Source organism: Berghia stephanieae, chromosome 11 (assembly GCF_034508935.2).
Source record: "Berghia stephanieae isolate SIO BIC M18660-M18661 chromosome 11, UCSD_Bste_1.3, whole genome shotgun sequence".
Classification (NCBI taxonomy): Eukaryota; Metazoa; Mollusca; class Gastropoda; order Nudibranchia; family Aeolidiidae; genus Berghia; species Berghia stephanieae.
In genome coordinates, this window is record NC_088370.1 from 14,396,859 (window position 1) to 14,412,176 (window position 15,318).

General features: G+C 37.2%; 1 protein-coding gene across 1 annotated transcript; it reads right to left on the reverse strand.

Moving 5' to 3' along the window:
* Positions 1-7,882: 7,882 nt before the first annotated feature.
* LOC144956565 (chitinase-3-like protein 1) lies at positions 7,883-12,324 on the reverse strand. Its single transcript, XM_078887147.1, has 2 exons — positions 12,158-12,324; positions 7,883-10,686 (listed from the first exon to the last, which is right to left on the reverse strand). The coding sequence occupies exons 1-2, from the start codon at positions 12,210-12,212 to the stop codon at positions 8,879-8,881; spliced, it is 1,863 nt and encodes a 620-aa protein (XP_078743273.1). The 5' UTR covers positions 12,213-12,324; the 3' UTR covers positions 7,883-8,878.
* Between the last annotated feature and the right edge of the window lie 2,994 nt (positions 12,325-15,318).

Below are 15,318 nucleotides of genomic sequence, written 5' to 3' on the forward strand. Positions count from 1 at the left end.
TATAATTACGGGCCGTAACAGATCAGAGATGGATGAATTTTATTGACGATTTGCATCTATTTAGGCTTGAAAATAAGATGCCATCACTCTGAAACAAGATCAGTAGCAATGAGGACTGGTTTCACACTTCATAGGAGATTGGAACCAGTAGGTTAACATCACACTTTTGTTTCCATTTGACAAACGCATCTTCTTCTTCTTCTTCTCCTTCTTCTTCTTCTTCTTCTTCTTCTCCTTCTTCTTCTTCTTCTTCTTCTTCTTCTTCTTCTTCTTCTTCTTCTTCTTCTTCTTCTTCTTCTACAACCGTAGCCATCGTTAACATAATATAGCCTGACACTAGAACCGTGGCCATCGTTAACATAATATAGCTTGACACTAGAACCGTAGCCATCGTTAACACAATATAACCTGACAATAGAACCGTAGTCGTCGTTAACATAATATAGCCTGACACTAGAACCGTAGCGATCGTTAACATAATATAGCCTGACACTAGAACCGTAGCCATCGTTAACATAATATAGCCTGACACTAGAACCGTAGCCATCGTTAACATAATATAGCCTGACACTAGAACTGTAGCCATCGTTAACATAATATAGCCTGACACTAGAACTGTAGCCATCGTTAACACAATATAGCCTGACAATAGAACCGTAGCCATCGTTAACATAATATAGCCTGACACTAGAACCGTGCCATCGTTAACATAATATAGCCTGACACTAGAACCGTAGCCATCGTTAACATAATATAGCCTGACACTAGAACTGTAGCCATCGTTAACATAATATAGCCTGACACTAGAACCGTAGCCATCGTTAACATAATACAGCCTGACACTAGAACCGTAGCCATCGTTAACATAATATAGCCTGACACTAGAACTGTAGCCATCGTTAACATAATATAGCCTGACACTAGAACCGTAGCCATCGTTAACTTATAGCTTGCCACTAGATCCGTTGCCATCGGCAACTCAATAGGCGGAGCACAAACTAAACAATGACGCCATAAGACATGTCCTTGTGGGTTCTAGTGTCAGGCTATAACTTAACGATGACTCCACTAGAACCGTAGTCATCGTTAATTTATAGCCTGACATTGACCAAAAAATGACGTCAAAATGCCAGTCTTTGGTCACAAATAAAAACAAATCGTGAGTTGTATTCAATAGTTCAACCAATGGGGCCACTTGTTTCCACGAGCACTACTAACGACAACTCACTAGTCAGTGCAAAAACCGAATAATGAAGTCAAAAGGCTAGTCTTTTTGGGTTTCAGTGTCAGGCTATATGTTAACGATGGCTACGGTAATAGCCCATGGTCCATAGTTGTAAATGTGGATCGATTTTACTAGGGACTTATAAAGCTTGATTTGTAGTTTCTTATTTAGTTTTGTTGTAATGTGTTAAGGGCAATTGGATTCAATAGTCTGATGTCACGTCCGCCCAGCAACTATCAGCTTGTTTCTAAACAAAGAAAATTGGAAGCCTACTTTTTATTCTTCATGCTGGCTAGAACATTTTCACATGTCATATGATCAGAATATATATTAGTCCAAACATGATCAGATTTATAATGGATACACTTTTATGCACGTGGGAGAAGTGTTTCATTAGGTGTCCGCTATTTTTTCCGATAGTTTAGAACCAGTTACTTAGTTACTATGCGTCATTACGAGGGAAGTGACGTCACGACTGTTTAACCCTATTGTCTAGTGAGTTGCTATATTCTCTGGATATCTTCCTTCAATGTCACAGATGCGATAGATGTGTGTGTGTGTGTGTGTGTGTGTGTGTGTAGTCCAATACAATTGTTGAAAAATCTGTTGCATTAGGATCTTTGTCTTCACGTCATTTGTGTGGTGCAACAACAAGAAATGAACTGAGCAGGAAAGTGTCAGAAGACAATAGAGAATAAAAATTTCGCGGCGGCTCGAACATTCGTGGATAGCTCATACGGTAGAGTCAAGCTCTCCCCGGCAAGCCGGAGTTGTCGTACCAGTTAGGTCGCAGGTTCGAACCCCCATCGTCGCCGCGAAAATTATATTCTCTATTGCCTTCTGGCACTTTTCTACTCACTTCATTTCTTGTTGTTATCAACACGAGTGCCTGCTCCACTCACTTTTCTGAAATGCGTGGTGTAAGGACGACGTCGAAAATCAATTTTTTCACGATCAGTTCCGCCGCCAGTGCGGCAAATGACAATGACGTCATCGCGGCTATTAATGCGCCAAGCCGTTTTAGGTCTGAAAGAATAATCTTGTTTTTGTTCAACTGTTGGAATCCTGCTTTTCTCCTTGTCGTGTTGTCCTTTATAGTGACGTTGTATGGATATGACCCCACTAGCGGATCGGGCGGAAGAGGAGCGGTTGCGTGAAAATGTAATAAATGGAGGGAAAATAATGGCTCGAATTCGGAGTTGGCCGGAAACACAAACGCCAGATTGAGGTTGATGACTTGTTCTGGAATATCTATATATATAGGGTATGCGTCAGGGTTGCTCGTTAGGTAATGGTAAAACAGTGACCGGGTCAAAATTAGAATCTTCTTTTCTTCAAGATTGCCGAAAATTCTTCCTAGATTGTCCACAATTGGATACGAATAAAACTCCTCTTGGCAATATCTGTTGAGTAATGGGAATTTCCCATACCTGGCAACTTTGAGAAAGTTAACGTTCTTTTTGTCCGTTAAAACTTTGCACTGGAATTTCTGATCAATGAGAAGATTTTCCCATGATGTGTTAAACACTCTTTTGGATGAGGATGTAATGGTAGCCGTCATAATGCCCGTGTACAGAGCGTAATATATCAACGATAACATTGATAAAAGAAATAGAATTAGTCTTAATGACATCGGTCTAGACTTGGGGAAATAATGAGTCCAAATGAAAGATTGTACCAGGGATGAAATGGTCTTCACTATGACGTACAATTGTCGAATGAATGGAAAAACATCACGATTTGTGTTTTTGTTTTTTTCAAGATTTGAGTCTAAAGTTTTGACATTGAATATTGCAGGTTCTTCTTCTACCTCTATCTTCCGTTTGGATAGAACCCAATAGAAAAGGATGTAGACAAAAATGCAATATAGAAAACTGCCTATAATCAGCAACATTTTTATCCCTGTAAACGGGAAAACAATTAGATTTGCTTTGTCTATCTGGTCATTTTCACTCTTGTATACGCCAATGTAACGATCAAAGTATGCCGGATAAGAAAATGTAATGTTATAACGTGTATTCCATATGTAATAAAATAGACCAGCCGCTATATCAATGTCACTTGAATTCCTAACGTCCAATATATTTGTCCACCAATCTAAAGTCGGAAACAGAGGGATATACCAATTGATTGTAAAGTTCAAATATCGTTTCATTGATTTGATCACTTGCATTGAAAAGGTGATGAACTGTACACTTTCGGTCGTTTCGGTGTCAGACCTACTAGCTAAAGAATTGCTTCGCAGAAATCCTATCTGTAATTCCTTCCCATTAAGACCAAAGTAAACGTTAGGAAATATAGCGCACTTTTTCGAATTTAAAATATGCTCTATCTTTATTTTCTCCAATTCCCGTGTCCGATTATTGCGCCACACCAAGGTTTCAACCTCTGGACCCACTGTTTTGATTTTCTTTGGGCAGGGGTTCTTTTTCTCAGTCTGGCAATGATACGATATCAGAGCTACATTGTCCAAAATACAATATTTCAATTGTCCAACAATTTCAGATTTTTGAGAACAGGACGTTGAGAAAATGAGAAATTTGGATCGATGTGGAAACATTGAGCCTCTGTGTTTGGAATATTCCACGAATCCGTTTTCAAGGTCATTCAAGACTTTTCCAGCACGTGATGTTAACAGGAAGTACGCTGTAGGATAGCGTCGTTCTTTGTGATTCAGTTCGTCTTGAAGAATCACTTCAGTGATCTCATTTCTGATTGACGTTTTGGTGGAGAGTTGAAAATGGCGGATGGGTATGGAAGAGGACATTGCGTATTTTAGAAGTTCGTTTCGAAGAATCTCGTTATGAGATGAGATAGAGTTCTGATCACTAATCTCAACAACTCTTTCAACTTTACAGAATTCGAGGTATTGAAGGATGAGTTCATCGTGTTGTGTTAGATGACTCGTTAAACGTCCCGATGCAGACATGGCCGAATTTGAAGACATCAGTAGATAAAGGAACGCCACGTATCTAACGATGAGATCCATTCTGTCACTTCCACTGTGTTCTTCGGGCTTCTAATAATAAACGGATGGTTTTGAAGAAGTCACTGCTTTAAGATGTGGACTGTAAAAAGTGATAAACAAAAGTAAATAAAACAGTTTTTAAAAAAAGAACAAAATACAAAACACGGAAAGTTTCGGGCTCAAAACTCTTCGTTAGCCAACACCAAAAACAATAAAAACATAATACATTACTTAAAAAACAAGATAGACGGCAGATACATTTCTCCACACATTACCTCTACCCGACTCAGGTGTGAATATGTACCTGACAATTGGAAATGACTATTTGTTTGTTTCAAACTGGAAACTACTTCCGCTTGCTATGTCTGACCATTTTATTTTATTCCAAAGTTCCTTTTAGGCGCCTGGCGGATGGTCTCAATACAGAATCTGATTGAGGTTAGAATTCATAAAGGGAAGACAATTCCTGACATCAAACCATTAATTCAGAAAAGTGAGTGGAGCAGGCATCTATGTTGATAACAGCAAGAGATGAAGAGAGTAAGAAAGTGCCAGAAGACAATAGAGAATTTCAAAAAAATTCGCGACCGTGATGGGGGTTTGTACCCGCGACCTTACTGGTACGACAACTCCGCATGACCGGGGAGAGCGTGACTCTACCGTATGAGTGGATCCTGGATAGCTCATACGGTAGAGTCACGCTCTCCCCGGCAAGGCGGAGTTGTCGTACCAGTAAGGTCGCGGGTTCAAACCCCCATCAACGCCTCGAAATGTTTTTAATTCTCTATTATATTTTGGCACTTTCCTACTCTCTTCATCTCTTGATGACATCGATGCCTCTACTCTTTTGATTCCCATAGTTGGGATTGTGTACGTAACCAGTCCTTAGTACTACTAATAATGAATTGGTTACAAAATAAAGAATGCATAATCATTTCATTAGCAGGATGTATATGCAGATTGGGACGGGACGTAAGAGAGAGAGAGGACGGATGCTCTTTATTGACGACCAACATTTATTTAGACTAGAAAATAAGATGCCATCACTCTGAAACAAAAAGATCATTTACTCAAGTAATCCAGTACTCCTGAAGAGTGTTGTTACATTTCAAATGAAAGACACTTATCTTACCTTATTGATAATAATAATAGTAATAATAATAATAATAATAATAATAATAATAATAATAATAATAATAATAATAATAATAATAATAATAATGATAAAATAATAATAATAATGATAATTAATAATAATAATAATAATATAATAATAATAATAATAATAATAATAATAATAATATTATAATAAAATTATGAATATTATGATATATATTATGAATATTATTATTATTATTATTATTATTATTATTATTATTATTATTATTATTATTATTATTTTATTATTATTATTATTATTATTATTATTATTATATCATTATTATTATTATTATTTTATTATTATTATTATTATTATTATTATTATTATTATTATTATTATTATTATTATTATATTTATTATTATTATTATTATTATTATTATTATTATTATTATTATTATTATTATTATTATTATTATTATTATTATTATTATTATTATTATTATTATTATTATTATTTTATATAGTATATTATAGTATTGTAGTAGTAGTGTAGTAGTAGTAGTAGTAGTAGTAGTAGTAGTAGTAGTAGTAGTAGTAGTAGAAGTAGTAGTGGTAGTAGTAGATGTAGTAGTAGTATCATTATTGTTATTGTTCTTATTATTCTTCTTTTTACATTATTATTACTAATATAATATTATCATCATCATTATGATCATCATCATCATCATCATAATCAGCAGCAGCAGCAATGTTATTTTGTCTTATTATTATCATTATTCTCGTTGTTATTGCTGCTATCCTTTTTCTTATTTTAATGAGACTAAAAATTATCATAAGTATCTTCTTGATCTTATTGTTACTAAATATAGACAAAAAAAAAAACAGTATCATTCAACCTGGAATAAGGTTTTCTTAAACACGTGATGGATAAACAAAAAGAAAATGTCATTTCAAAATGAAGTTACTCTGACTCAATCGCTTTTCTGTAATAAATACGTACCTGCGTTCATTTCCCATCCAATGTGAACAAAACGTATCATTCCAACCATGGAATTCGGTTTCATTAAACGTGATTTCACAGAAAATGTCATTCAATAAGTTACTTACCCCATCGCTTTCTGAATCCATACCGTTCATTTCCCACCAATGTGAATTCCCCTAACGTTCATTTCCATCAATGTGAATTCCCTACCACATTCATTTCCCATCCAATGTGAATTCCCTACCACGTTCATTTCCCATCCAATGTGAATTCCCCATACACGTTCATTACCCATCCAATGTGAATTCCCCATACGCGTTCATTTCCCATCCAATGTGAATTCCCCATACAAGTTCATTTCCCATCCGATGTGAATTCCCTACCACGTTAATTTCCCATCCAATGTGAATTCCCCTTCCACGTTCATTTCCCATCCTATGTGAATTCCCACGTTATTCCATCCATGTGAATTCCTACACGTTAATTCCCAATCCAATGAGAATTCCCCATACACGTTCATTTCCCATCCAATGTGAATTCCCCTTACACGTTCATATCCCATCCAATTTGAATTCCCTCCATAAACGTTCATTTCCCATCCAATGTGAATTCCCCTTCCACGTTCATTTCCCGTCCTATGTGAATTCCCCATACACGTTAATTTCCCATCCAATGTGAATTCTCTACCACGTTAATTCCCAATCCAATGAGAATTCCCCATACACGTTAATTTCCCATCCAATGTGAATTCCCTACCACGTTCATTCCCCATCAAATGTGAATTCCCCCATACACGTTCATTTCCCATCCAATGTGAATTCCCCACCACGTTCATCCCAGCCCGCAGTGATATCTCATCTCACGAATTCAATACTTTTATATATCAAACCACAAACATCAATTTTATATTTGTGACTTGTCATATCAAGAAGGTGTGATGTCTAGTTGATCCAGATACGAAAATGAAACTGATTTAAAGTTTGCTTTACTAGAAATGATATATACATAATATGTTCAGTTTTCTTTCAGTTTTGGTTGTAAACCTTTTACTTTAACTGTCCTTACCACCTACAGCAAAATCGTGAAATTCGTTATGACACAACGATATAAATTTTATCTTATTCAGATTTATATTGTACTTCACAAACTTTGAAGAATGATCTTTGTTTAATTAATAAGAACAAAAAGTTGTTTTGCAAAGAGCTTGTTTGAATTTTAAAATATCAATGTTTCTGCTGGGTAAGCCTGCCACTTTGAGAAAATATTGAAAATCATCGGTAGGGAGAGAGTTAAATACCGTTTTAATAGAACCGTTCACATGTATCGTAACTACATACCTTATCTATGTGTTCCAGTCAACACCTAGTGCTGTGTTCTATCTAATCTCTGTTGTGATTGACAATGCTGGCAGTTCTTTTGTGACAGGAAATATTATGATCACGATTATCCTGCTATGAGCCACTACACACTGAAAATTAGTGCGAGGTGACGCTCCCCGCCGATCCCCACCCAAAGCAAAAATGAAAACAACAACAAATACAGCAACAACGACAACAACAACCACAAACAAAATAGGAACAAACAAAAAACCCAAACAAACTAGGTTTTGAAAGAAAATATCATCACGTCCCACAGCAATGCAATTCTCATAATATTTGATAACGTATAATTAAATTTGTATAATTATTCGTTAACCTTTTAATGACGGAATCTGGTTTTATCCAACAATTGCATCAAATTGACACAAATCACTATTGTTTAAACTACGCACCAAACAAATTTTGATCAATCGTCATTTTAATAATATTAATTTACTTCCGATCTAAGATTATATTATTAAACGTGAAAATACTAACGAAAGAGTGAAAATGGAGAGGCTTCGTATGGGAACAATACAGACAATGGACGTTTCGAGTACAAACCTTTCGTCAGCACTTTTGCAATACGAAAAACAAATGAATTAGTCTTAATTATTATTATGATTACAAATTATATAGAGAATGGCTGACGTCCTCTGTATAGACGCAAGTCATTGTTCTAATGGAACTACTCTAAAACCAACGCAAACTATTCTTTATTCCAACAATCTTAAAACAAGCCCATATTTGCGTCAGGTGATCAGACCGTGTTGAGACGGTGGGTGACAAATTGAGTCAATGAGTAATGGCGGCACCCTTACGTGCATGATACAGATGGAACGAAAGTGACGTCACTCAGCTCTTTGTAATTGATTTTATAACAGCCATTTTAATGATTAGTACTCACTAAATTCTATCAATCAGACTATAATCGTTCAAGTTTCAACATAATTTTGTGTATTGGTACGTGATATCCGGCTGGTGGATTTAATGAATATTTTAGCTAAACGGATAGTATTAAAATACATAACATTTAATAGAGAAAATAATGCACAAAGTACATCGTATATTTTATAGATCTACCTCGACACCACGGTGTCAATAAACAAACGGACATAACGTAAAATTCTCTTCATTGTCACAGACAGTCATACAACTGTTGAAAATTGTTGAGTTTTCAGCTGGTGTTGTTGTTTTTGTTGTTGTTGATGTTTGGAATGTTGAGTTTTCGACACCACGGTATCAATAAACAAACGGACATGATGTAAAATTCTCTTCATTGTCACAGACAGTCATGCATCTGTTGAAAAAGTGCCCTGCCAAGCAATTACATTCAATGGCTAAGAACCCAGAGACACAGAAAAGGTAGAAGGAATGCTTGTGACCCGGTTTTCCTCTGTTTGCTGGGCAGATCAAATCCGGTCCCATGTCTTTGGAGACCCGGCATTGTTTTTGCATGGAATTTGCGGTGATTGTTTGTTTATCGTTAGTTCTAAACGTGGCGTTGTCTGATTTGGAGGTTGGTGTCTTTTGAGGTTCAGTAGAAAACCCAAAACCTTGGAATACGCTGGATGATGAGGTAAAGACTCCCTCTGAAGTGTTAAGACCAGAGCCATGCATCGTAGTTGTTGTTGTTGATGTTGATGTTGGGAATGTTGAGTTTTTAGCTGGTGTTGTTGTTGTTGATGTTGATGTTGGGAATGTTGAGTTTTCAGCTGGTGTTGTTGTTGTTGTCTCAGCAGTTTTCAAAGTTGTCGAAAAATTATTCCGTGGATTTTCTTCAACATTCGATTTAGGTTTTGAACTGACTGGCGTAGCGTGTAATTTATTGAAGGTTGGTGATGGATCCGTGCTGTTGGTTGTGGTGGTGATTCTTCTTCCCTCAGCTTCCAAACTCGAAGGCCATTGTGTTGTGGTCTTAACTAGGGGTTTGATATCATCTACAGACAACTCTTGTGCGAGGGTTCTCAACAAAGGCCACGAACCTCCACCGCAAATGTTCCTGAAGTCGTCACGATCAAGAGACCAAAACACAATGCCTGCCAACTTGTTCTGACGAATGAATTTGGCCTTTTCTCTTAAACTTCTTCGATCGTCGTATCCAACCCACTGCGATCCAAAACTCGTGTTACCGTATGCTATGGGAACGCTTTGATTCTCCAACCATATCCTCCTCCAACCATTGTTTGCAATATTACTACACACTTCCCAGTATTCCATCAAATCGTTATCTCCAGAGGACTTACCAGACACATTCTCAAATACCACAGACTGACCTTGACCGTTTCCAGAAGGTTCGGACTCAAGCGTGAAATTTCTACCGAATCCGGAAATCCCTAAAACCATTTTACTAGCCGGAAACCCGTCCTCTAACCACCCTTGGACAAAATCACCGATATCAGGAAAGAGGGCCGAATGGTGCTGCGCTCCCGTGCTGGTATCCCAAGAGCCGTAGAAGTCGTAGGCAGAAAGAAATACCCAATCCAGGAAATTTCCAACTCTTCTCGTTTCATAGAAACCCCTCGCCTCTGTGATGTTAGCTTCCATGGTCGCAGACAGGGAAAGCCGCGTTCTATTTTGGAGTCTGGCCTCAGCCTCAAAAGCGCCTCGAATGTTTGCCAAGAGTCCAGTGAATCGAGATCTGTCTCGGGCATTACCTCCCCTGTCGTCAACCGTCGGGTACTGCCAGTCTACAGTAGCACCGTCGAAAGAATATCGTCGAAGATAAATCACCAAATTGTTAGAGAACTGTTCCATGTTGGTTTGATTTGATACGAGTCTACTGAATCCAGCCCCACCGGCAGCCCAACCTCCTACTGCTAACAAGAGTTGTATGGTTGGGTTGGACCGTCTTAGGCGATTGAGTCTTGCATACAGGAGCACGTCGTTGTACTCCGTGGTGCCTATGTTTGTCCCACGTACGTCAGCGAAGGCAAACACGATATGGGTACAAAGTCTGGATGGGAATTGTTTAGGGTTGATATTGAAGGAAACGGGCTTGAACTGGGACCAGTTGGTGAAGAAACAAGCACGTATGTAGCTCAGGGTGTCTGAGGAAAAAAGAAAACAAGATTTTTTAAAAACCGGATATACGAGTAGAAATATAAGATTTAAAAAAAGTAGTCCTTCAGAGCCATTGGGCCCATAGAGCTGGAGTTTTCCCGTTTTTTTATAGCGTGAAGCTGACAATAGAAATTGCTTGCTATTCTTTGGATAGGTCACTAGTCTATGTCAAAGTACTTTCCGCCAAATCTGACAGACTCAGCAAGTAATTAACTGCTGGGTAGACAGAAGGGAGGGCGGAGAGGGGGGGAGGGGGGTGGGGGGTGGGGGTCAGAAAAAATCTTGACTGCACCCGGATTAATCTTTGAACTATCGAGGACCCAGTATAAGATTAAGTTGTTATCAAAATCTTTTTTTTTTTCAATCTAAGCTTCTGAGTAACATTTTTTTCGTTTTCAGCGCCCCGAAATTTTTTTAACAATGACTCATGTTTAAAGTAAAATGATTCATTATTCCCTTATGTTTATTATTCCTGTTGTTTATGATTTCTTTATATATTGATTTATTTTTCCAATCGTTTTCCTGCATGGACACATGTTGACTGTATTTGTAAAATTAATTTTAACTTGCTAAGGGTCTAGGATATAGCTCTAATATGGATAGGGAACAATGATAAAACTACTACTACTACTACTACTACTACTACTACTACTACTACTACTACTACTACTACTACTACTACTACTACTACCACTACTACTTCTACTACTACTGCTACTACTACTACTAATACCACTACTCTACTACTACTACTACTACTACTACTACTACTACTACTACTACTACTACTACTTCTACTACTACAACTACCACTATTACTACTTCTACTACTAATACTACTGCTACTACTACTAATAACACAACCTCTACTTCTACTACTACTACTACTACTACTACTACTACTACTACTACTACTACTACTACTACTACTACTACTACTACTACCACTACTAACATTACTACTACTACTTCTTCCTCTTCTACTACTTATAATGATAACACGACAGTTTCTATCATTATTGCTACTGCAACTACAACAACTAATAATGCTTATACAGATAATGATTATGATGTTGATCGTGATTATGATGGTTATGATGATGATGATGATGATGATGATGATGATGATGATGATGATGATGATGATGATGATGATGATGATGATGACATAAATGACGGAATAAATGCTAATACTGATAATGATAATGACGTTGATATTGAAGATGATGATGCTAATGATGATGATGATATTGATGATAATAATGACATAAATGACTGAATAGATAATTTACTTTACGAGACAAATAAATATATATAACTAATTAAATGACTTATGTATTCATTTATTTATTTATTGATAGATAATAGAAAAAATGTTTTAATGGAAATAATATCAGTTTGTGTCTATCCCATAAAGAAACTCTCGTTATAAAAAACACATAATCAATTTTACAATACCTTGACACAGAAAACACGTCAAAACACACAACCATAATTCTGTTGATAAATTCATCTTTCTTATCTTCTACAACATTATCATAACATATTCTAATAACTACTTTATGGTTTGTAGGGATAATAAAAGTCAAAAATTCCACGCTTTCCCCTATACCACAACCAACTGTGCAAAACGAGAAAGGTTGGCGAATGAAAATGTTTTGTTTACTTAGTGGTTTGAACAGGAAAGAATAAACAATGGGCAGTGTGCAAAGAAGCTTAAGTGTCAACAATCGATGAATGGCTCGAATAGACACCTATAGCAGAGCTGCCAACTTGAAAATTAAAAAAGTTCGTAGTATCCAAGGGAAAGAAAAGGAAAAAATCACTTTAACTCTCTCTTTACCAGCCATTTTCAGGATTTTCCCCAAAACTTCACACCAAACTAATTTTAAAATATATTTTTTATCACTCAAACACAATAGCAGTAAGTTCTTGCGATAAATAATTTCTTTAGCAAGACATGCTCTACAACACACTGTTCATTTTATTTAAATTTTACATGAGAAATTTGAATAATACAAATGTTGGTTGTATGTATCGTAACGAATGTGACGATTTTCCTATAGTTGGTAAGGAGAGGGTTAGATAGCATTAAAATTCACCATTTGCTCTCAGCATGGTCCAAAAATGCCCCAAAGTTCTGAATATAAGTTCTAAGAAGCTAAACTTTCCTTCTCAACCAAATGTATTGAGTCAAAGAGACCTATGCAGTTCTGTGGCTGGAGCCAACATTTCGTATTTCTAGGAATTTTTCGTAGTACTAGACAGGTCTGCCTATATAGGAGGGCAGAACATTCGTGATGTTACGCTTTCTACTATTCCAGTTCCAAACTTCTTGAAAGTGTACATGTAATCGGTCCTTCACATCAAAGCGGATTGATTTATTGTGTGTAAAGTATATAACCCAAGGACAATACGCTGGGATCAGAATTTTCCACTATCAATGTCACCCATTAGGACACTGACCACGCTCAAGATTGCTTGATATTAGTGTTTAGCTGAGGCAACTTCCCGCTGAGCCACATTAATTAGGGGTTATATAATAATCTTTCCGAAAGAAAACAAAAACGAAAATGCCTAAAGCGGGCCTCGAACTCAGAGCCTCCTGGGTCCTAATACAATGCCTTAACCGCTCGGCCACTTCACTCCCCTTCATCCCTCTCCGAGTTATTCCCTCACACAATTTTTCAAGAAGATTGGCTGCACAGAGTATAGATAGTATGCGCCTGGCTTAGAAGCTCACAACATTGCCATCCGGAAATATAACGGACCAAAACGTGACGTCAATTTTGTTCCTTCTATACATGCGATGACTGAGTAGATAAAGTATTGTCCAAGGTCTAAAGAAAACACACCAGGTCCATTGTTATGTTTTCCCCCAGAAATTAAGTAAAAACTGAATTGTTTGCGTTGAGGCTGAAAGCTGTAGAAGTTAATTTTAATCTCTATGTAAGAAGATTAGTTGGTAGAGTGGGAATTATATGATCGGAGATTTATATATGACGAATAATACTTTTTTGCACTACTGTTGACAGGGCTTTCAGTCTTGTATGTATTTATTATGCATTGTTATATTATTATGGTTTTGCCCTATACCAAATGTTATGTTATGTTAAGATCAGAACATTCTTGAGTTATGGCTTTGATGTAGAGCAATGCTCAATAAATGTATTCAAAGCTCTTTACAAGGGGTCCTAAGCGATGCATACATATTTACAGGTCAGATAACCCAAATTGTTATGGGACCATTGTCGTAATGGAAAAAAAACTCTTAACCTTGCTTAAGAAATTCACACCATTGACATCCGGAAATATAACGGATCAACACACAAAACTATGTTAAACATTTCTTATTAGGCACACGGAGTTTACTCCGATTTCTATAGCGTGAAACGGATAGGACATTAATCTATTGTAAAGTACTTACAAACATGACAATCCAAGATTTCAACCACTTCATGCAGGAAAGTGCCACTGAACACTTAGGACACAATAAATCCAATACAGAGAATTGGATATCAGCAAGGTCATGGGAGCTCATTAACCAAAGAAAATCAATCAAACTAAATCTATTGAACGCTAAATCCCCCCGACTGAAAGAAAGGCTATCCAGTGAATACTCATTGAAGGATAAAAAAGTGAAAAAATCCACAAGGAAAGACAAAAGAGATTTTGCAGAAAATTTAGCAACTAAATCAGAAAATGCAGCTGTAAGACAAGGCGCACAAACGCTATACAAAATCACAAAAAAGCTCTCGGGAAACAGAAGTTATGGTCAAAAGAAACCATTAAAACCCCAAAATGGTAGTGTCATCACAGACGAAAAGGAGAAAATTGAAAGATGGAGAGAATATTTTGCATACCCACTAGTAGTAGTAGTATCGTATGGTGGGGTCACACTTTCAGATCTGTCGCGTCGAGCCAAGTCTTGAATTCATCTTCACATTTGTGAATGGTTTCATAACCTCCATTCAGCTTGGTAACAGGACAGTGGAGCATAAGGTGATCTACATCTTAAGGGTCAGTTTGGCATTTGGGGCATTCTGTTGAGTTGTTTAGACCCCATTTGTTCATTTTTGCGGCTGTTTTCGCATGTCTGGAGCGTAGCCTATTTGCAGCCACCCAGTATTTCCTACCAAGCTGTGAGCCAGGAATTTCATTGGTAGGGTCTTCAATAATTTGGCCTCCTGTTGGGTATTATTTGCCCATTCTTTTCTCCATTCATCAGTGATGCTGTAGTAATCTTTCTTTGAGGGGTAGAAAGGGGATCTGGATTTTAATCTTGAGCAGGTAGGGGCATTTTTGTAAATTTCGCACAGAGGGGTATCGTTGTTTTGTTACGCCTTTTGAATCCACCTTTGGTTTTGTTCCTCTCTTCTGAGATGTGGTGGTGCAATTCCACTCAAGACTGGTAGCCACTGCACTGGGGTTGACTTTAGGCACCCTGTGAATCCATTAGCTTTGTGTCAACTAGTTTGGTGTTTTTACTTCTGGCCCATGCTGGTGAACAATATTCGCGACACTGTGACATAGGGCAACGGTGGATGTCCGGAGTACAGTCGGTGAGGCACCTCAGCCTGTCCCTGCCAGTTTTTGTATCAGGCAGTTCCTTGTGCCAA

Bases quoted from the DNA above. Each gene is read 5' to 3' on its own strand.
- LOC144956565 (XM_078887147.1), bottom strand. From the start codon at position 12,212: ATGAATTTATCAACAGAATTATGGTTGTGTGTTTTGACGTGTTTTCTG. The intron at 10,687-12,157 runs GTATTGTAAAAT...TTTTTTCCTCAG, and splicing joins GACGTGTTTTCTGTGTCAAG to ACACCCTGAGCTACATACGT.